Below are 24,225 nucleotides of genomic sequence, written 5' to 3' on the forward strand. Positions count from 1 at the left end.
TTTCATATATATCTTTAAAAGAACAACTGTAACATACTCATGTCTCCCCGGGGATCAGTAAAGTATTCAGATTCTGACATGCACATTTTTGAGGCATACTAGTCCCGAGTCCCGCGTATGCCGAAAGCCTCGACAAACATGACAGCTACAGTAGATTAGATAATGGCATGGGGAATGAAGTCCAAATGTTTTGGCTTCATGCGCCACTGAGCATCTTTCCTAGGAATGAACGGCGCACCGCCTCCCCCACTGGAGCCTGTTGTCTTCAAGCACGGCTCAAACCCCGAACGTTAGCGCCTCCGTCTCCGGCTCTGAAGCCTCCTAGCGGCGGGGAGCAGTGAGCTGTTGGCCAACAAGCCCACATTTCCATTCCTATCACCAGGTTCATCTGAAAGCATGGTGGAATTAGCGCGCTAACGTTATCTAGCTCGCTAGCCATGAATAAAATGAAACAACTTGATGCTTAATTGCCTTCTAACCCATGCAGGTGTCTGAATAATAACATATTGTAGGGAACCTACCTCTTGCTCCAAACTCAGTTTGATTGCAATTAAATCTGGGTTGTCCACCTCATGTGGTCAGTAATCCAGTCAATGCTTAAAACGTCTGTTTGAATCAATTGATAATATCATTTGGACTCTCCATAGTCATAGATAGTCATACATTTGCACAATGTCAAGATCTGGAGGATGATTATCATGAGCTGGTGCAAAGTGTCGTCCAGGGACATCCTGGATGAGGAAATAAGTTAAGTGTTCCTAACTGAGTGAACCGTCCAGGAAGTATCTCAGTGGCAGCCATTTACAAATGCTGGTTGAATTCTCTGAATGCGAAGGAAAGGTGCTTCAATGCTTCCTTTCTTATCTCCTTTAGGATACATTGGACCATTGTTATGTCGTTTCACGTTATCTGTATTCATTCATCTTTATTTGACATGGTACAAAATATTCAATATCTTAATGGTCACCAAAATCACAGATAAACTTCCCGTGCTCTGGTTTGGTGGAAATGTAACCTTCTGTGGCCTTTGTGTGCTTACGTTTCTTTTCCTACTCCAACAAAATACAGCGGCCTTGACCACATTGATTGATTTAACAGAAAAGAAATGCAGAATAAAGCAGAATAACAATATCAGGTTGGGTACATCATCACCTTGCTGGGGATTTTTCATATCTATTGGTTAATGTAACTGACACACTGTCAATGAACAGCACAATTACAACAGCGTCTCAGCACAACGGTATAGGAATTATGGTTTGTCTGCTTAATGTGGCACACATATGCCACAATTAAATTATTCTTTACATGCTTATTCAGTTGTCAGAATAATAGAGAGCAGCTAAAACACTGTGTGGCGAGCAAAAAATATAGTTTTAGATACTATGAACAAGAATTTGGAGGAGATTGTCCATGAATCAAGTGTCAAGTGAGTTCACTGAAAAGTCATTAGTGGATGAAAAAGTATTCAGATCTTCTACTGCAGTAAAAACAAGTAATAAGTATGTTTGACTTAAAAGCACATCCACACTGGTGGAGATCATTAGTAATATGATAGCGCATACCAAGCAGCACTGAACCCCTACATAACATGGAGGTGCAAAATAAATAAAATAACTCGGTAAAATACCATGATGGCGGGGGTTGGTTTTCCTGCCACTGGTCTCTATAGCAATGCCTACTTCATCTTTCTTACCCTTCATGCTCTTTGATCTGATATTTTAAACACAGGGAATTTGTCGTGACGCTCAAGCAAAATAGCACTCATGATGGCAGCGTTGACTGTAGCGACTTTAAGCTTGTGCTTTGTGATACTGGGTTGGCCACTGTTTGAGAAATTAAATTAAATTAAATAAACAATTAATAAAGCATATTCACTACTAGACATACAGCTGATGAAAGTGATTTTAACCTGACAGGATGTAAACGGATGCCCCTTATTTATCTACAGGGAAACGCTTCTGAACAGGAAGCTGACAGGGAGCTCCAAGCACAAGTGACTCGTCTTGCAGAGCTGCAACACACACACACACACACACACACACACACACACACACACACACACACACACACACACACACACACACACACATATTTCAGTGGGCGTAAAGCCAAGACTGAAACGGACGCTGAAGAAAACCCCAACAGCACAACTGCAATTAATCAGCTACAAGCCACGCATACAGAATATAGACACCACATGCGTTTTAGTACACAAATATTAATGGTGTCGTAGAATAGATTCACAAAATCACAGACTAGTGACACAATAGAAAACACAGTAGGCCTATTCACTTCCCAAGGTTGTATGTACTGTAGCAGCATATATGGCCACTGCCAAAGATGGAAGAGACAGCAAAGTACTTAACTTTTTTGGGTGGTTGAAGCCCTCTTACGACTGACCAAAACCAGGCAGTGTGCACCTGTGAGCCAGCTCTGATGGTATGTAAGGAGTGGCTGTGGACAGAAAGGCTTCGTCTTGGCGACACACAGACACAAAGATCTTTCTACTGCTGTTGAGAACGTCTTAAACTTTCATCAACATTTTCACTCCGGCCACATTAGCACTTTATAAAGTGATAACTGACAATATTTCTTCATCTTGAAACGTCATCAGAATTCTCTTTGTATGTACTCGCACTACTACACGCACAAAAGTGTCTCTGTTACATGCGCGCACACACACACACACACACACACACACACACGCACACGCACACGCACACACCCAACAGGAAACAAAATGTGATTATGCTAATGAGCTGTAAACAAAATAAATGTTCGAGGAAGGTGTGAGAGAGGGAGGGAGGATAAAGACACAGAAACAGGAAGGTGTGCGTGTGTGTGTGTGTGTGTGTGTGTGTGTGTGTGTGTGTGTGTGTGTGTGACGGCAGCCTAACGAAACACGGCCAAGTGTGTTTTCTGAGCAGCTCACTTTTTCAGAGAGTTTTGTCAGTTTCGTTGCCTGTGAATGTAGACGCATGCCTGAGGAGGACTATTAGCACCATCAAAGTCAAAATGGATTTCCAACACAGGGCAGCGCTGGATATCTCCACCAGGAACCCTCAGGATGATTTTGAGATCCTGCAGAGGGTCGGAGGAGGAACATACGGGGAAGTTTACAAGGTCAGAGCCTCCAGCCGCTAACAGTTTGAGAGACTATGTTTTATTTTAAGATGGAATAGAAATGTAAGGCTAATTTAAAGTAAATTCATCAGTATGAAGAGGATGCTTGCCTCAGTGCTTCTGGTAATTCAAGCGTGTCTTACTTTACATGTTGCTCAGGTATCTGTTCTTCAGTGTAGTCTACAACAAATACTTTACCACTGGTGGAGGAAGTATTCAGGTAATTTACTTTAGTAAAAGTAGCAATACTATAGTGTAAACTATACTTAAAAATGCCAAAAGTATAAACACTCACCCTCGCCCATTTCCGAATCATATATATAATAATATCACATTATAATAACTGATGTATTAATGTGTTCATCACTTTAATATTCCAGTTGGTAAAGGTACGCAATACTGCTAGGGAGTTTAATCTATAACAATACTTTATAATTTATTAGTTCCTATTTCGTATTATTAATCTGATTCTAAAGTTATCAAATACATGTGGTGGAGTAAAAAGTACATTTACCTCCAATATGAAGCGGAGTAGAAGCATAAAAGTATCACGAAAAGTTAAGTACAAGTACATAAAAATATACTTCAGTACAGACGTCGAGCAGATTAATATGTTAATATGTATGGGAATTTATTGTTGAGTTTATAAGGAAATACAGGTGTGGTTGATATTAGTTACATTGGTGGAGGAGGAAGTTTGTGTTATGAGAAGTGAAAGTATTCGTGTCAGTAGCTGATGGCTAATTGTAGTCAAACGTTTTCAGAGCTGATCTTCTCTGTGGAAGGAAAATGTTTTATATCAAAAGGTTTTATATCATTAGCTCAAGTAAGAAACGTTTTATATCTAAAGGGTTTATATATTATGCTTGACTAAAAACTGCAAAGTCATATACAGCACATATTGTATAACCACGAACCGCGTTTATAAGAAAGCATATTCCAGGAAATGTTGTGAACAGCCCCACAATACACAGTGTAAAGTCCTCCAGAGAAGAGAAGTCTAATGAAGGGTTTCCCCCGCTGGACGGACAGAGTCATAGTGACCTGGAGCTGTTCCACAGCTGACCAGCAGAGACAGAGCAATACTAGGAAGAGATGTTTGGCTAGAAGGAACGAGGGGGAGATGTTTGGCAAAAGCAGCCGCATCCTTGAAGATAACCAGCTGGAGATGGTTTACGTGGGGTACGTGACCCAGAGGCTAAGGGGTAGAGCAGTGGGCTGCCCCTCGGTAATATGTTACGTTATAAGTACTATGTTTCATATTTGTTCCCGAGTTGTGGTAAGAGATGTCGCAAATAAATCTACGTGAATTGAAATCTGGTCCCGTGAGTGAGTGTCCTGTGGCGCCTCACCAACAGTCAGATAGGAGATGGATACAAGTTTATACAGCACCAGGTTATTGAGAGATTAGTCATCATCGGTTTTCTTTATTTCTATTCTCGTCAATGTTTCCTCTTTTATTTTACTCACCGCTGGGTGATTATTTCGGTCTCTCTTGAAACATAGGCTTTTTATTAAACATGCAAATGTTGTAAGTCTGGAAGTTGAATGAAAACAGGCTTCATAAAAATGTCTTGGGTCTTATTTTCTCTACACACACAGTTGTGTTTATCGAGATATTTAGGGACATTACATTGACTGGCATTCATTTCCTGGAGACTTTCCCCACCCCAAATATAACTGCTACTTCCTTAATCCCAAAGCTTTACCTAACCCAAACTTACACCTTAAGGTGAGTCTGTTACGATTTACATGATGGGGATGTGCATTTGTCCCCATAAGAAAGATAAGTCCCTGCAATGTGACTGTGTAAACACATGTCCCCACATGTCCATGAAAACACACACACACACACACACACACACACACATATACATCAGTCAGTAACATAGTGGCCACATATTTGGTTATGAAACAATATCATTGTTTCTCCAACTGCTGGACCAAGATTCATAAAACAGCCACGCTTTAATTGTGTCGTTGCTTTTATGCAGCATTCACCACAAAGGAAACAGGAATATTTATGGTAGATATGTTTGCCATGTACTAACACAGCAGCCTCGTGTTTGCCCATAATCAGGGACAGTAAAGTGTGGTAAACGGTGTTTTCAGGATCCTCTGGTACTTTCCACAAAGATAGTCACACCTGAAACAATCATGAATGGAAAAGGTGATGCATGCTGTCAGAAATCATCAGTGGTTCCCTCCTTTCTCCGGGCTGTGTTTTTGAATGACTCAAGCCTATTAAGCCCGTAAGTGATCAGCAGACATCCATTCATAGAACATCAGTAAAGAGACAACCAAGGTTGGGAGTCTAACCCCGAGCATTAGCAGTGCAAAGCCACTGTTGTACACTACATTCACTCAAGTACTGTATTCGAGTAAAATGTTTAGGTTCTTCCGCTTTCTGCAACGTTTTACTTATATAACGTTACACTATAATGTAACACGGTGAAGGCCGAGACACCAGCATTGTGCCGTGATAGAGACGACGGTCTGTGTCTTCATACGCAGCTGTAAATGGGACACGTAACACTTTCTGTAAGTAATATCACAGGGGAAAAAGATGGAAAAATGTCTTTAGCTTTAGTCTGATGGCTTTAATGATACATTTGAGAAATGAATGTCTTTATTTTCTTTTTTTTGTCTTTCAAACTAAATGTTGTTTAAAAGTACAAATCCAGACTTTAAACCAACTTAAGATTTGTGATGAGTCTTTTTAATTATGTACTATGAGACAAGTTCATCTTTTTACATCAAGAAAGCTGCATTTCGTCGTAAAACTGTTGAACCAGAATACTGAGAAAATAGGTAATTAGAAAGACGACACACCCAAGAGTTGCGTGTGTGTGTCTAGTTAAAATTATACGCACGATCATAGAGCAGAACCTGTCCTGCATTTAAATTGATGTCAAAATATGGCGGCCTTGCTGAGGGTTAGATTGTGTCTACACTTGCTGAAGAAGCATCAGTTAAGGCACGGTCAGACATGTTTTTGTTTTTCTTTGGCACCTCGAACAATTCAGGCCGTAAGTTTGTAATTTCAACTGGGACCATCCTAGTGGACGTAGTCATCGCGACGTCCCCCATTGGTTTGTGGACCGATGTTTTCAAGCCTTGAGTTCTGACTTTGAGTTTGCCGTCGCCATTTTGGATTGCGGCCGTCGTTTTTGTAACCAATGAACAGAAGTTGTCATATTTCGAATGCGGAAGAGTGACGTAGAGACACCGTATACGGCTCTTGTAGTGGCAGTGACCTGTCAATCACAGTAAGCCCCGCCCTAAAGCATCCCCTGCTTTATGGTCTGTTTGACTCTAAATGACCATAAATGAACATCACGCTGTATTGAAGAAGACTTGAAACTAGAGATTGAGACCAAAAACTCATGTTTACAATGTTTACCTTTTTTCTTATGAGGGTCCGAGCGACTCAAAGTCCCTATTTATTTGTTTTATTTGTTTTACCTGTATTTTAGCTATTCTTATTTATTTATTTTTTAGCTTTTAGGATGTTTTAATTATGTGAAGTGTCTTTGAGTACTATGAAAAGCGCTATATAAATTAAATGCATTATTATTATTATTATTAATAAGAGAGAGAAGTAGAGTCATTTATATAGACTTCTATACAACCAGATTTCTTTTTGCAACCAGAAGAGTCTCCCCCCGCTGGCCAGTAGAGGGAATGTATGTTTTAAGACACTTCCGCATCAGCTTCACTCTTCAGAACCGGAGTTTGCCACCTGGTTAATACTCTTGTTCAGGTGTCATCCTTTTAGACTGGTTAGTATTCATTTGAGAACATGTGGGGTTTGATTTAGTTACATTGCTTCAGTGCTTAAGGTCCCCCAGACTTAGCTGAGGTATTTAAGTTAAGTATTTAAGTCTTAATACAGTGTTTTGTGCAGTAACAGTGAGATCACTGCTGATGTGACTATCAAGCTTTACAAAGTCATGCAACACGCTAAACTATGGAGGACAGAAAATGACTTAAGTATAAATAAATGCATGAATAAATAGAGGAATAAATAAATAAATGCTTAAATAAATGTCTAAAGCATGATTTGTCGCTTCTGTCTTGCTCCCCTACTTCACCAATCCTGTTTAGCAATGAGGTTCGGACCGCCCCAGCTCATTTGCATACAAGGACACATAAATACAGGCATAAATAAATGATGAAATACATACAGACACATAAATACAGACAGAAATGAATGAAGAAATACAGAAATGTAGAAATAGATTTATTTAATGATGTCCTGTTTAGGTATCAACTTATATTTATTTATTCCTGTATTTAGTTATTTATTTATACATTTATTTAAGCATTTATTTATTCCTGTATTTATTCATGCATTTATTTATTTATACTTAAGTCATTTTCTGTCCTCCATACTAATCTCTCTGCTTAAATGTTGCTGATGCGAAGCAGGTTGGCTGTAACGCGAGCACACTTCCTCGAAACGGGGCAGCCAACCCTGCTGTTCTGTTTTACAGAGAGGGAGATTTGCATAGTTGTTCTTCCTCAACATATTGACACACACACACACACACACACACACACACACACACACACGTACAGCCACTCACAGATATGATCACACATGCACGTGCGCCCAAGTACATGTTTTCGCTCATTTCTTCGCTCCACTCGCAGTTTAGCAGAGGTCAGTCTACAAATGCAACGCTTTTGCATCACCAGGGGCAGTTAGTGAGGAGGCCTTTTGCTTGTGTGAGTGTTTTGACCACGGAGGAGATCAGGTGTGAAATGCAAAGTGTGACAGTAACTGGAGTGCTGTACTTAAGTAAAAATGTGAGGTAGTTTAAAAACTATTGATGTTGAGTGTGATACAGTGAAGTGTTCTTTTATGTGCAGTTATTCATATTCTATTGTGTATATATATTTTATATATATATATAATTTTTTATTTTGTATATATTTGTCATCCCTGTTCTTATATTTTATTTTATTTTATTTTGTGTGTTTAGTTTATTTAGTCTATTCCATTTGGTGTCTGTAAAGTGTTGGGCGCTACTATGACAACAAATTTCCCCTTGGGGATTAATAAAGTATCTATCTATCTATCTATCTATCTATCTATCTATCTATCTATCTATCTATCTATGTGTTGAGAAAATCCTCCTACTTCTTAATCTACATAATCTCTTTAAAAAGCCTCTCGCATCAGCTTTTTTTTTACGTGGTTCTCACAGGACAGAGAAGCTACAAATATATGATGATCTTATAGAATATGAATTGATGTGCAACATGCACATTAATGCAGCAGTGATATTAATCCAGAAAGTAAAATATAGTAAAATAGGGGACGTTTTACTGCACAATCAGCACTTTTACTTTTCATACTATATTCATACTTTTTGCCTATAATATATACATCATTTTACTTAAGTAAAGTTCTGAATGTAAGATGTGTTATTGCGCCTTTAATTTGAAGGGAACATGCATTTTCAGGTTTACATGTGATTTGGGTTTCGGACAGAATATGTTTACATGCGTCATGTAATGCGTTCAGAAAACACAATATTGTTCTCATGTTTTCTGTCTGAATATATGCGTTTTCACCCTCTGTCCGAAATGTCTCTTTGGGCTCCGTCTGCTCTGATTGGCTTGCTTTGTTCTCCAGCCGTGGGTGGAGACACTCGGATGGTGATGGTATATTCTAATGAGCCTGCGTTTGACATATGAAGAGGAGATAAATATTTTCAGAAATATGGCGTGTTGAATCACATTTTTTCTGATCCATGCAGCCCACAAGAATCTGAAAAGGTTATCTTTTTTTGTGGGTTGGTAGCTGCTCCAGACACAAAATGCCACTTTAGAATGGTGGAGGCCGTTTTCATCCTCAAGTAATAGAAGGAGGGAGTACACTTCCTTACGAGGATCAGTCAGATATAGACAGTCAGAGAGAAGGATGTGGTAACTGCACTGGATCAGTCCCATTTGTGGCTGCAATTCTTTAGTTTTTTAAGTGTTTGCTTCATCCTAACTAACCACCAGATTTGAGCTATGGGGGCTTTAACTACTCGGGTTTTTTTGGGAACATGTGATGTAAATTGCATTTCGCTCCGTGTGCAAGAATATGTTTCCCAAAGAAGAGTCACTACGTAAAAAGATCAATATTAATGAATCATACAAATCATGTGTCACACCAACCAGCGACACAGAGTCATGTACATACATTATCGCTTCATGTAGCCTCGGCCACCTCCTTGACACATGTTTATGACATTTAAAAAACAATTAACCTTTTGAAAACCATGGCCCCCAATTGGGGGCCGATTTACACATTATAGTTAGACTGTGTAAAACATTACAATAAACATGAGCAAATATATTGATGTTATACATCAAATTAACAAGAGAACTTGGGCTACAAGAATCAGTAAGTCATTTCCTCACAACTCAAACACCAACTGAAATAATTATTAAAATATCATAATCATCATTTTGTCAGGAGTCAGCCCACTCAGCACGTTTTCAGAACTAGCATCCCGTAGCTCGGTGCTATCAGGAAAAGACAGATAGCAAAGAGCAAGAGGATTTAACACAGATTCTAAATATCTTTACAAAATCCTTCTGCACCAAAGCATCACCGACATATGAGCCAAAGAACACAGCAACATGAATCTCTTTAGCGCTTTACAGTCACAAATGTTGCTTATCTTTGGTTTTTCTTCTTCTAATCAACAACGACTGCTGTATTTGATGTATTAAACACCATAAGTCATATACAAGTGAAATATATGGTTTTGTACATGAGAAAATTCAAATTGCACAGATGGTGCCGAAATGCCAATTTCACCTAATTTATCTGTACTAAAACCTCTCTAACTTTGTTCTGCTTTACTTTTTCAAAGTCAAACTTTGCAGAGAGACTGGTCCCATAGTGTGCTATGATCTCTGCACCCTTCCAATAGATAATCATCCTGAAACTGCTTTTCTTTCTAGGCGAACCTGAAAATTCAACTTTGGCTGTCTTTCATCTTTATTTACTCTTAACCAGTAACAAATATACTAATATTTACACATCTGAACAAAAGCACACATGGGTTGCCCTCATTATAACACCAACATTATTCAAATAGCCTTTGTGGTTGCTGAGATACACCTTTTTTAGTTTGGGTACGTTATTTCGAGCAGAAACCTAAAGAATAGGTTGGTTTTCAAAAGGTTAAAGAAATTGTATGTTACAGAGAAAATAAGAAAAAAGAAGCAGCTGTTCATCAACTAGTTCATGGCTAGGTTTATTTTTTGAAACATGAAACATGAAAGTGTAGCAACAATGGTGGCATGCGACCAGACAGCATTCTCTGCCTCACCCTTCCTCTGCGTTCACTCCATGTGCTGTAAACACCAGCTGGTTGTACCCGTTGAACAGCAACACACAGCAAAGGCTGCCGGGGGAGTAATCGATACTATTGGACACTTGTTTATTGACTGGGGTGCAGTTTTTTAAAACACAGCTTTTGCCATAACTCAAGAACTGCTAATTGTGACGACTTTGCACAAATGTCTAATTATTAGACATTTGTGCAAAGTCGTATTAGACTCTAATAGAATAAAATGATGAAGTGATGATTTTGGACAGACATGTGAACTGCTGCTTGACTGATTGGCGGAAGAATACAACCGCGATTCTTTTACCAAATCCGAATGTGATTAGTTTGGCAGAAACTAAAGTATTAAGACATGAGACCGGAGGATGGTGGTAGATGAAATTAATATTAACAATTCAGTATTTCAGCAGCATGCAGCCCAAACTAGGAGCTCCTCTGCTTGAGTACAGCTAGTTTCCACAGGACCACATTTGCATCCTTCAACAGTGCAAACAGAATTATCACCGCCTCCTCGCTAAAAACTACCTCAAAGATATGTGATGTTATAGCTGATAAATAAACTGCCAACTCAATGACCCTGAACGCATCACTGTGGTCAGTGGTTAGTTCCAGAGACGCACATCTGTCGAACAGAAAGGGTTTTCATTTTTTTTCACAAACAGACTTCTGAGAGCTTCCTGATAGCTAAATGGGCAAAGCTTTACGTCACGTGATCATCATTTTATTTGTCATCTTCTTCAGCGACTCTCCACATATGCTCTGGTCCTCGTTTGTGTTTTGATAATATGAGAGTCCAACTACTAAGAAACCTTCTGAAAGCCATTTCCAGGATCCCTTTGTGTTTCAATGTCTCACCTGTCTCGGCACTCGGTTTACTTTCTTTTGTTGGACCCCCCCACCGCCTCACTCCCCCTCACCCCCACATATGAATCAAGGTCATGACCCACAGGAGCCCTGTGTCTTTGAGCAAACAACTCACCGCAGCATCTCTCATCTCTCTGTGAGATAACAAACGTCATCTCTGCCCTGACGCATTGCACTTGACCGACCTGACTGGAACGCTGCATCCAACCGTGTCAGGGTGTTCCTCCAGCTTACAGTAAAAGCCTGAGTCTCCTTTCTCAGATGTGGCTTGTGCTACGAAGCTGCAGTCAGAGTTGTTGTTCAACACGTTGCAACTCTGGTGTCAGGCCTCACAGACGCTGTGGGCTGCACCTGTGTTGTGTGTGTGTGTGTGTGTGTGTGTGTGTGTGTGTGTGTGTGTGTGTGTGTGTGTGTGTGTGTGTGCATTTGTGTGTGCATGTGCAACCTCAGAAATGAAGAAGTGAGATAAAAGAGCAGCGGACTACATGCAGAACCTGCCTGCAGAGTCGAGTTAACTGTGTCAAATTTCTGCTGAAACGGTGTGTGTGTGTGTGTGTGTGTGTGTGTGTGTGTGTGTGCTTGTACATGTGTGTTTGACAATGAAATGTGCTTGAATTTCTGGTTGGTGTTGATTTATCTTTTATAAATGAGGAAGAGAGATAGGTTATGATGCCAAACACCTGTGTGTGTGTGTGTGTGTGTGTGTGTGTGTGTTCATGGGAGAGCATGTGCTTTAATTATACAAAGTTGTTAGATAAATATGTTTTAAAGGACTAATCTCATTTAAAGTAAACCCACAGTCAAATGAATAATAGATTATCATATTAATATCTCTTAGTTCCTCCAAAATGTGTTTAGCTTTGCTACAACATACAGACAAATCAATGATTGGATGTACCTTCACTTGAGCTAAAATACAAAGCTGAATGGTCCGAGGAAGAAGAAACAAGGATGAGAAGTTATCTGGTGTCTGTCCTCAGTCAGCTTTTTTCTCCCTGTGACCTTTTGTATCAAGAGGTCACATCTCAGGGATTTATTGTGAGAGGAAGCAAGCAGGGTCCCCTTCTTCATTCGACACTCACGCTACTGAGGCTCCTGTCACTCTGCTGGAATGTCATCATCAGCCTCGCTCATTAATTGCCACAAACATCTGGGGATCTAATCTCATCTCCTTTCTTGTTTCTTGTTGCGTGGATTGTGGGTGGACGTGATCAAACCAGCCAGTTTTATTGTGTTTAGAAATAGTGGGAATGAGCAAAGAGAAGTGACACCATTTTATGGTATCACACTTTTTGTGTGTGTGTGCGTGTGTGTGTGAGTGCGTGCATGTGTGTGTGCATGCGCGTGAGTGTGTGCATGTGTGTGTGTGTGTGTGTGTGTGTGTGTGTGTGTGTGTGTGCTATCACAGAGGTCAGAGAAAGGAAAAAAAACTCCTCATGTGTTTGACTCCTCATGTGAGTACACAGCTTCTGGGGCTTCTCAGAAGATATTGTACACCTGCTATGAACCAACCGAAGGTGTTGTGTATCAAGGTACCTCCCTGGAACATGTGATCTGCTCTCTGACGATAAACAGGACTGTACTTCCTGGTCAAAACATTTTTTCCAGATCAGAATTGAGGAATCTACCAATTGACTTGTGACTCCGTCACTTCGAGCTAATCACTCGACAAAATCCAGACTGTTTGCTGTCCTGGCTCCTCATTGGTGGAACGAGCTCCCCACTGACATCAGGACAGCAGGAAGTCTCTACATCTTCCACCGGAAACTAAAAACACATTTTTTCCGACTATACCTTGAATAAAAACAGATAAGCACTTCAGTGGCACTTGAATGGCACTTACTTATGGTATTACTTATGGTATTACTTATGGTATTTTTGTAGTTTGGGCTTTCTTGAAGAAATGCTACTTTCTTGATTCTTGTTGTTCTGAGTTTGTCCTCATGGTTGAACTTATTGTAAATCAGTTAAATTATATATAATGTAATGGAAAGGGCCGAAAAGACATTTGGTGTCGAAACGTGCTGTACAGATTATAGAAAAATTTCGGGCAATACAAATATAATTGAGTTTACTTGCTAGCTGAAACGACCTTGATGGGACTTTCATGTTGCGTTGTGTTAGTAGGCAACTGCTTGCTGAAAGCTTAGCATTTCGGGTCAACTATAGCTTCATGCAGCTTTAAATTCGTCCGGGTAATGCAACTTTGGTCAGGTTCCCATTTAAAGGGAGAGTGAGTAAGATTTGGTGCCATCGAGCGGTGTGGTTGCAGATCAGATTGCAACCGGCTGGTTCCTCCCCTTTCCACGACCGTGGTAACGTGAGCCGGTGATCGCAAAACCACGCTAACGCCCTTACCATTGTGGCGCTACTTCAGGAGCAACGGGAGTCAGTTGGCGTCTAGCGGCACCATGGTTTGGCGCCCCGAGGCTCACGTTACCGCAGTTTCACAAGCAGGTAATGAACTCCAGTGGCCTTCATGTTACGTCCAAAAACACGGAAATCTCTCTAGAGTCGGTGTTTGGTTAGTCCGTTGTGGGCTACGCATGGCGACGCAATATGGTGGACTCAGTGAAAAGGACCTGCCACCATACTATCATACTATTAGTTATGCCAGAAAAATATTTAGTTTGTCCCAATACATAGTCGCCGGTCAACCGATCCCATTTTGCAGAATGCAAGCCAGCAAGCTTTTCTGGCTATTCTGACCCACAATCCTTTGTGCAGTGATTAAATGAGCAAGAGAGTCAGTGCAAGGAAGCCACGTAATGAGGAAGAAGTATGCCCCAATGGAGTACTTTGTAAGGGCAGCTGCGGTATGAACTAATAGAACAATTATTTGATTTTGGAACAAAGCTGTTTTTATGCCAGTTTATCAACTTGCAAAGTTCCTCATTCCTTTGCCGGATGTTTTGGATTATTCAGGCCAGTATTGAAAATAAACTGTTTTTAATAGAAGCTAATGATGCTAACTGTGCTGACAGAGCTAACAGTGTTAGGACTTCTTCAGTCAAAAGTAGTCCACAGTGAGGTCAACGTATTGACCTGAATCTCTCTGGTTGATAAAGTTAACATATGAAAGCTATGAGTACAACGAACCAAAAGCGGAGGAAATCTCAGAGACATATATCTCAAAACCAAAACTGCCCCGCATGCCCAAATACCACGAGAGGAAAGTGTTGCACGTAACTGACTCTTGAAGGTTAGTTTGCGCTAGCTGTTGGTTAAATTAGGAGAATAAAGCCGTCTCTTTCTTTAATGTGAGCCTATCGTCTTCCACCGCAAACGGCCCGACTTTCCACCGTGCCATTTCAGCATCAAACCCAAAGCCCACCGACATTCACAAGCCTCCCACTGTGACGCGTCAGCTTCCATTACGGTTTCCCACCAAAGGAAAGCAGCGCTCTGACAGCGGAGCAGGTCATTGCTGCCTTCCAGTCTTTCAAAGGTTGTTGAAAGTGGAAACTGTGCTCCTCGTTTGATTAGCGTCTCGACGCGCATGCTAGCGTCGTCCTGCTCATTTCATGAAATATGTGACAACAAAGTTGTTTAGGTAGAACAGCTCAGCGGCAACAGGAAAGACATTCATTACGAAGCAGTTTATCTTTTTGATTGTAGTCATAGTACTGAACATATTTACACTTGATGATATTTTGATGTGTCATAGATATGTTATAGTCCCCCTCTGAGTCAGTGGAGTTTCCTGTGTCTGTGTGTACGACCCGTCCTGCCCTCGCTGCCCGAGTACACTTCTGACTGTTTGTATTCGACCAGTGACGTGATGATAATGGGTATTTCCTTTCAGTGAAGTAGGCGGGCAGACACGTCCAAACTGCTAAATGCAGTGGTGGAAGAAGTATTCAGATTTTTGTTACTTTAGTAAACGTATCAATACCACCGTGTAGAAAGTGCAAGTCCTGCATTCAAAATCTGGTTGTAAAAAAGTAGGAAAGTATAAGCATCTAAATATACCTAAAATGCTAAAGCTACTCATCACGCAGAATGGCCCTTACTATGTATAATATATGTTTAATTACTGCATTGCAGTTATTCATGCATTAATAATGACTCTAATGTTGCAACTGGTAACAGTGGAGCTAATTTATATACTTCAATCTATAATAATATAATATAGTTGATTCATGTTTTGTTTTATAATCTGAATCTGCAAAGTAACTTAAGTTATCAATTAGATGTAGAGGAGTACACATTTTCCAGATCCGAGGATCAAATGAAAATAATAAGTGCAGTACAGGTACATCAAAATTGTGCTAAAGTGCAGTACTTGAGTACTTGAGTTCTTAGTCCGCCTTCCCTTCACTCTCGAGCCTTCACATCCAATGAAAAGGTTTATTATTTTTCCTCCTGATTAACGGTCTGTTTGCCTTGTCCCCAATTTGATTGCTCTGTGCTGCGGTTTACTAGTTTTGCATTGTTTTGAGTTCCCTCAGATAAATTCTATATATAAATATATGAACTCTATGGGGTTCATATGAGGCAAAGCTCCTTTACTTGCAACATCATACACAGACAACACTTTAAGTGGAAGTTGTTTGTCTGCAGCTTTTCAGTTGGACATGAAGTGTCTTTTTCTCTATATTTACTGTATGATCCTTGTTAAAGACACCTTTTAATCCCAATGCTCCTCTGGCCTAATAACATCTGGACTACAATACAGTGGTGCTTGGACCCATTGAAACTTTATTTCTGTGTGAAGGAAGTTCTCGTTGTGGTTTCTGTTTATGAATAGTGCGAATCAGCAAAGAGAAGTGAGACCATTTTATGGTATCACACTTTTAAAGGTCACACATTGTGTGTGTGTGTGTGTGTGTGTGTGTGTGTGTGTGTGTGTGTGTGTGTGTGTGTCTGTTTTAATGCCATAGACTGGGTTGTTGCACTCTGATCTGGAAAACAGAATATAAATCAATCATAATATATAATATATTATTATAGATTAAGCTAGATAGATAAAGTACTTAACATGAGTACCGGCTGAAACATGAACGTTAACCACCAATAATTATAATCCATTGATATGGTATTCATCATTCTGAAATGAGTAAAAACAATAGCCTGTATATGTTTCTTTGTGTTCAGGCCCGTAGCAAAGAAAATGGAGAGCTGGCCGCCATCAAGGTCATCAAGATGGAAGCAGGTGAGAAGTTTTCTTTAAATGTTGGAATGTAGGAAAAGAGCCTATTTCCAGCCTTGTATATTTAGTAGTACTGTATTTAAAACATATTTGATGTGCTTGTACTTTACATGAGTCTTTTCTTTTCATTCCATTTTTAACTTCTTGAACTAACAATGGAATCCAACAGTTTCCCACATGTGTCAGCAAGTCCACCTCTCTGCCCCATCCGACTCCATTATATCTTTCTCAAAGCGTCTTCTCACAGACGGTCGGACCTGATTTCTAAATCGCCGATGGAGACACATTTCATACACGACAGTCCCACCAGTCACAGTATCTGTTCATCAAGTCATCCTTCCTCTCAAAAGAATATTGGCGAAAATATCTCTTATACAAACTGGTGCTCCATCTGAACAGAGTACTTTTATTTAGCAGGTACTTTTGTCCAAAGTTACCGACAATAAGCTCAAAGTGTACCGGAGCTAGCAAGACGTGGTCGTACGGCCAGCTAACAGCATGCTAGCATGTGTTCGTATGTAACGTTAATGTGATGGAAGTAATACATATTGTATCCTCTCTCTCTCTCTCTCTCTCTCTCTCTCTCTCTCTCTCTCTCTCTCTCTCTCTCTCTCTCTCTCGCGCGTTTCTGTCTCTCTCTCTATCTGTCTCTCTCTCCCTCTCTCTTTTTTCTCTCTCTCTCGCTCTCTCTGTCTCTCTCTCTCTCTCTCTCTCTCTCTCTCTCTCTCTCTCTCTCTCTCTCTCGCGTTTCTGTCTCTCTCTCTATATGTCTCTCTCTCCCTCTCTCTTTTTTCTCTCTCTCTCGCTCTCTCTGTCTCTCTCTCTTTCTCTCTCTCTCTGTCTGTCTCTCTCTCTCTCCCTCTCTCTCTCTGTCTCTCTCTCTCTCTCTCTCTCTCTCCCTCTCTCTCTCTGTCTGGTTCCACAGATGATGATTTTTCTGTCATCCAGCAGGAGATCGTCATAGTGAAGGGCTGCAAACATCCCAACATAGTGGCTTATTACGGCAGCTACATCCGGTGAGCCGTGTGTCTCTGCTCCCTCTCGCTCTCTTCATCACTCACGTACTCTTGATTAACTCGTCTTCTGTCCACAGAGACAATATACTGTGGATCTGTATGGAGTTCTGTGGAGGAGGCTCCCTGCAGGATATCTACCATGGTGAGTGTGTGTGTGTGTGTGTGTGTGTGTGTGTGTGTGTGTGTGTGTGTGTGTGTGTGTAACTGCCTTTAGGAGTTTGGGTTTTTTAAAAAGATTTAGATTATTACAATTTGTAGGTACTTCTATCTGAGTATGTTGTGCAACTATATTTTTCTACAACACAACAGTTATAAAAATATAGTACTTTTTATTCCATTACATTTATAGAAATGTTGTTCCTTTATTTTTTAGATTTCATTCATTTGGATGAAGTTCTATCTTATAAAGTTTTATTGTCACGTGGAGAAATAATGTGGTAAAAACACGATAGTCAATTGTTTTAGTATCTAATTGTTCTCCATCATTCTGAAACCATAACTCATTTTCATTCGTGCCACCTACTTCGAAGTTACCCCAAATATTACATACATATGTAGGGTAGGAAATTGGGGTAAACAGCATTACTAATCTTAAAACCTTTTTCCATTATACTACTGTGGAGTAGAGATCACAGAAGGAATGTTTTAGAAAACGGTCGTAGAGAAGACCCACCTGACCTGCTAGGCCTGCTGCAAGGGACACTGTGAAAGTACAGTTTGATACGGGGAATTAACATGCAGTGGACATATAAACACTCAAAACACACAGTGCAGGTGTCATAATGTCTTCATATCCAGATGTATAGTTAGTTTGGTCATACTTGACCTCACGTTATTATTCACTGTAACAGGTTACTCTTTGCCTCTCTAGAGTCAAATATTTTCAGTCAGAAATGCTCCTTTTAGTCTGAATGTAAGCGTTGCAGTCCTCAGTTCTGATAAGCTGAACATTCCAGTCAGCCTGTAACATAACGAAGCGTTTGTCCTGAACCGTGTCCATTATTACAGTGACTGGTCCTCTGGCTGAGCCACAGATTGCTTACATCTGCAGGGAGATGCTGCAGGTAAAGTCCCACTTTTTTAATTATTAACTGAGCTTTTACTCTTAATAATCTGACGCTGTTGGTAATCATTTTCAGTGCAGAAAACCTCATTCCCACAATCCATTTTGTTCCCTTTATTCTTTGCTTGCTCTCCATGGCTGAAGTGGGTTTAATAGGCGAGAGGAATAAGTAAAAGCTTTTATTTTTGTGACAAACTCCCTGTGTGTGTGTGTGTGTGTGTGTGTGTGTGTGTGTGTGTGTGCGTTTGTGTGTGTGACCAGGGTCTGGACTACCTGCATGCACAGAAGAAAATCCACAGAGACATCAAGGTGACTTTTAATTTGTTAACTCTTCTATTCTTGTCGTAAACACATGTCGATTAAGAGTGCAGCGGAGATTAAGATGAAAACAAGCCAAGTGTAATTGATTAGGCTTCCACCTGAATCTGTATTCCTGACTAGCAAACACATTCATATATTTGTAATGGATATTGTAATATTTGTCTGTGTTGACGGCTCTCTCGCCCTCTTCTGCCTCCAGGGTGCCAACATCCTCCTCAACGACCAGGGAGAGGTCAGGCTGGGTAGGTGTGGGTCACAACAGAGCTGCTTGAGTGGCGGCTCGATTGACACATCTCACGCTGTCTCCTTTGGGTGTTAATTAAGCACTAAACTTAACTCTGAGAATGTAACACTTGATATTAATATGTGCTGCAAAATGTTTCATTCACAAGCAAAGTTCTTAGAATTTCTATTTCCTCAAGTGATTTCCTCGTGAATACGCCACTTTACAATATAATCGTGGTCGGGAGGAATAATCGTGTTGGCTACACAATTACCACAATTAATCCAAATAAAACAACATTTAAAAAACCTTCCTTTTTCTTTTTTGGGAAAAGAAAGTGTGTTGTTGCGCTAGAGAAACTCGCTGAACAAATATTAGAAATACAAAAGCATATAGACTTAGAGAAACCTTTCCGGTTAAGTGTATTATTTTTTGTCAAAGATATTGTGGTCATGATGAATTTCTTTTGTTCCCTCTGTTATGTAGCTGACTTTGGGATCTCGGCTCAGATCACTGCCACTCTGGCCCGGCGGATGTCCTTTATCGGGACGCCGTATTGGTGAGGTCAAACCCCAGAGATCAGTCTCCTGGAGAGGTCCTGTAAAACACCTGAATCTGAACATTTAAGGGCAAAATAACTGCATGTGGCGGCTTCTTCTTCGTTCGCCTCTCTCTGTTTAGATTTTTCCTGTTCTGTAGTTTGATGTCGTGTAACTATCATTTCTTACTACCCCGAATCTTGTGGCGCAAACGTCACTCGTTGCTGTTTCCCTGCTGTCCTCAGGATGGCTCCGGAGGTGGCGGCGGTGGAGATTAAAGGAGGCTACAATGAACGCTGCGACATCTGGTCTGTGGGCATCACCGCCATCGAGCTGGCGGAGCTACAGCCGCCAATGTTCGATGTCCACCCGCTGCGGTAAACGCACACACACCGAAAGACACCACATTCACCTTGCACATGTGATCCATTTTCAGGCCTATGAGTGTGTGACATTCATGTGCATGAAGACAGACCCACACAGATTGTCATCGCCTGTGCTTTTGTCCTGCAGAGTCCTGTTTCTCATGTCCAAGAGCAGCTACCAGCCTCCCAAACTGAAGGACAAGGCTAAATGGTCAATAAAAACAGGTTCTATTTACTCTTTACATCATGGGAGCACACTGCAGTGAACAGCTGTTTTTCTGTTTACACACATGAAACATTTAAATCACATTTAGAAATAATTAAGATCAAATAACAGGAAATATAAATGTCATCAATAACATTAGCAGATTAATTTAAGCCTAATACAATCATCCATTACAATTATTTCAAGTATTTAAAGATTATAAGTGCTCCTGCTATATCTCCCGTCTGCAGGTCCTCCATGTTCTATAACTTTGTAAAGGCCATGTTGGTGAGGAACCCGAAGAAGAGACCCAGTGCCTCCAAGATGCTCTCTGTCAGTACTGCTCACATACTGCATGCTCCACTTCAGCTTTACATGGCGTCAGTCCTGAATCAAATTGTGACAATAGACAATAGACAACTTTTTCTGTCGGTACACATGAAGACGTATTTTTCTGGACGGCACATTATTATTTTACATGTTAGCTAACCTTTGCTAGCACGTTTTGTTGGCTTGTCCTTTTTTTATATTCTATATACCGTATTTTCCGCACTATAGGACGCACTGGATTATAAGGCACACTGTCAATGAATGGTCTATTTTCGTCCTTTTTTCATATATAAAGCGCACCCGACTATAAGGCACATTAAGCGAAAACAAATAGTCAGTCAGTCAAACTTTATTAAACGTGTTCACAATAACTCTCAACATTGTTCAAACGTTAATGAGCGTATTCACAATAACTCCCAACCTTGTTCAGTTGTAACACGTAAAAAAACAGTCTGATACTCTGATGTGACTCTGTGTGGTCTTCTTTACTTTACAGGTCATCTTCTTGCTTCCTCCACTTCCGTACCTTTGATTCATTAATGTTGAATGTTATTTAGACCGTGGTGGATGGAGGAAATTCTAACTGTTTTTACCGAGACAAGCCACGGAGATAAGCCACGCCCCCTTTTCGCAACTGGTAGCGAAAGACACAAATGAACACAACTTGACTGGCGAATAAACTGACGCGTTATAAAGCCGTTTGGTGTGAACGCACCATAATGCTGCAAGCGGTGCGGCTTTGTAGTTTACCAAAGTCGTACTAAAACATGTTGACAGAGCGCTGTGTACCACACAAAATCACTTCGAGGTCAGTAAGCACAGCCAGAATTAATCCATGTATAAGGCGCTCCGGATTATAAGGCGCTGTCGTTTTTTGAGAAAATTAAAGGCTTTTAAGTGCGCCTTATAGTGCGGAAAATACGGTATATATATACATATATATAATGGCAAAAGAAAATACGAGACTGTTTAGTTTCACGCTGTATTGAAGAAGACTTTAAACTAGAGATTGAGACCATAAACTCATGTTTACAATGTTTACTGAGGGAATACATCAAGAGAAGTAGAGTCATTTATATAGACTTCTATACAACCAGAGGAGTCGCCCCCTGGTGGTCAGGAGAGAGAATGCTGGTTTTGAGAGATTTCAGCATCGGCTCCACTCGGCTGTCCTTAAATAAATATAGTATAGTGTGTCAAAACCTTTTCTAGTATGTCGAGGAATGTCCTGACAGAAGTAATAGTATGGTATGAGGAGATAACGCTCTGCGAAGGCCCATGATAGCGTGCCGACTCGACGCGTATCTCTGAAAGTTGATTCAACCTTTCGCCACCTTCAAATAAATTGGAGGACAGCCCTTTTCTCAGAAACGACTAATTGATACTGAATCCAGCCTTCGATGCTCGGCAACTGGTCAAAGCCAACCCCAGATTGACTCTTGCATCGCTTCATTTGCTTTTATTCTTTTTGCTGCTGTGTGCGCCACCAGGAATCTCTAGTGGGTGATAAGTGATCATTGAGAGGGATTATTTTTGTATGCGGCATATATTCAGGAAAATCCTACTCATTGTGCCTTTAAAATGGTGATTATATGTCAGTGTCATAATGTGTTTTCTGTGGCCTCCTAGTGGCCAAAAAAGGGAGTTATTTGACCATTCTTCTTGCATGAAAAACAACTGACTGACTCTTTTTCTTTCCTCGATCTGGTCTGAGCTGGTCTTTATTTTTCACCGGCTGCTTATAGTCTTCCTCCTCTTCAGCTCACTCACCTCTGTCTCTGTCTCCACCCTCCTGTGTCTCCTCTCCACCTCGTCCTCCTCCCTACAGAACTTGTTTTTGACCCGGCAGTGCCTGAAGCGGGAGCTGACCCTGGACCTGCTGGAGAAGTATCGAAACCCTGAGAAACACAAGTCCTGCCTGGTGACGGAGGACGACGAGATGGAGGTCTTGACCGGATTCTTATTGACACTTTATTTGATGAGAGATAAAGCTCTTAATAGATGTTAGTAGTCTGGTAAATCATATACCCGCCTTAATTTAGTCATAATAGCTGAGGTAAAAGTGTCTATTGAGTTTTTTCAATCCATTACTGTTCCAAGCCGAGATCACAGAGCGTGACAGAATGAACCATTATGCTTATGTTGGTTTAAGGTGACGCTGCCTGGAACCCTGAGGAGGATCCAGTCTGTCAACAAACACAACCAGGCAGAAAGGACGCACTCTGACAGCAGCAGTAAGAAGACTTTGACTTTAAAACTCATTCGGTCAAATATGTCAGCTGTTTTGACAGAATGGTGTGAGGTACCTCTACAATCATGCAGTAAATGTATGCATGCATACAGCCTGTACAGTACATGATCAAATCGATCTTGTGATACGAAAAGTATTTGCATTCACGTCCATTGAGAGAGATTATACTGTAAGTACTACATTGTGTGTCATTGTGTGAAATACTTTTGCTTGTGGTCTCAGTGGAGCAGATTTATACTCTGAGGCCGATGAAGAAATCACCAAAAGAAACCGTAAGTTTATTACATATTTGATGTCAGTAGTACAGTAGTAGTACTTAGCCATACATCTACACACACATGCATCATATATATTTGACATACTTGCAACCTACTACATATTTGTATGTCTCATATATACATCTATACGAACATATACATGTATATATTTGTACTGTACGTACAGTATGCATGAATGAACATGCATATAGTATGTACATGAAGCACACGCACACTTTGTACATACATACAGAGATATACACATAATGCACTGTACAGTATATCTTTGTGTTGTATGTGTAAAATACATGTATGCATAGACATACAACTGACTACATATTGTGTATGTATCTATGTACAGACAAATGGACACACAATATACTTGATACATATAGACAAACATACAGAGGTATAAGTTGGTAGTGCCTTAATAAATAGATATACATGCACTCGTTGATAAGAACGGTATTAGTATGCATGTGAACACAAACATATTCCACACAGTCTTTATCCCTGTCAGTACTGCAAAGTACTTTTTTTAATTTGTAAATGTAAACTTTAATGATTTTGGGACACATTATGTTATTACTATCGTTATTATAATTATCACAAGAACAAGAACCTAAATTTAACACGACAGAGCAGTGTTTTATAAGTTTATACATTGATGATTTCATGTGTTTTATTCAGTTAACGGCTTCACTTGGCAGCAGCAGCAGCAGCAGCAGCAAGAGTCCATTGAGGTAGGAGACGCATCACACACAAAAGTTTAAAACATGAAATATGTGTTTACAATATTCAACCTCTCTTTTCTGTCTCAGGGATCAGGACACAGACGACAGCGACGACGACTATGACGATGTGGACATGTAAGAAAACATGGAAACCACGTTCAACGGAATACTGAAATGAGTTAAATACTTGACAGGTGCCCAAGTGGTGTACTCAACGTACTCAGTACTCAGTACTCACGTACTCAGTACTCAGTACTCATGTACTCATGTACTCATGTACTCAGTACTATGTACTCATGTACTCAGTACTCATGTACTCATGTACTCAACGTACTCAGTACTCAGTACTCATGTACTCAGTACTCAGTACTCAGTACTCATGTACTCATGTACTCATGTACTCAGTACTCAGTACTCAGTACTC

The 24,225-nt window shown here is 40.4% G+C and overlaps 1 protein-coding gene across 5 annotated transcripts in view; it reads left to right on the plus strand.

Moving 5' to 3' along the window:
* The first annotated feature begins 2,822 nt into the window (after positions 1-2,822).
* Positions 2,823-24,225, plus strand: part of LOC117728100 (mitogen-activated protein kinase kinase kinase kinase 5-like) — a 35,010-nt gene continuing 13,607 nt past the window's right edge. For 3 of the 5 annotated variants that reach the window (XR_004609091.1, XM_034528821.1, XM_034528822.1), the window contains exons 1-16: positions 3,016-3,123; positions 16,443-16,500; positions 17,423-17,513; positions 17,591-17,655; positions 18,522-18,577; positions 18,838-18,885; positions 19,097-19,139; positions 19,607-19,679; positions 19,905-20,036; positions 20,173-20,235; positions 20,481-20,562; positions 22,388-22,504; positions 22,712-22,793; positions 23,033-23,082; positions 23,758-23,810; positions 23,889-23,936. Coding sequence is in view for 4 of the 5 variants with exons in the window: in XM_034528821.1 (XP_034384712.1) it covers positions 3,016-3,123; positions 16,443-16,500; positions 17,423-17,513; positions 17,591-17,655; positions 18,522-18,577; positions 18,838-18,885; positions 19,097-19,139; positions 19,607-19,679; positions 19,905-20,036; positions 20,173-20,235; positions 20,481-20,562; positions 22,388-22,504; positions 22,712-22,793; positions 23,033-23,082; positions 23,758-23,810; positions 23,889-23,936 (1,169 nt within the window). In the remaining variant the exon portion in view is untranslated. Of the gene's footprint in view, positions 3,124-16,442; positions 16,501-17,422; positions 17,514-17,590; positions 17,656-18,521; positions 18,578-18,837; positions 18,886-19,096; positions 19,140-19,606; positions 19,680-19,904; positions 20,037-20,172; positions 20,236-20,480; positions 20,563-22,387; positions 22,505-22,711; positions 22,794-23,032; positions 23,083-23,757; positions 23,811-23,888; positions 23,937-24,225 lie in introns of all 5 variants that reach the window. The other 2 variants (XM_034528819.1, XM_034528820.1) reach the window with 1 other exon arrangement.

This window comes from Cyclopterus lumpus, chromosome 25 (genome assembly GCF_009769545.1).
Source record: "Cyclopterus lumpus isolate fCycLum1 chromosome 25, fCycLum1.pri, whole genome shotgun sequence".
Taxonomy (NCBI): domain Eukaryota; kingdom Metazoa; phylum Chordata; class Actinopteri; order Perciformes; family Cyclopteridae; genus Cyclopterus; species Cyclopterus lumpus.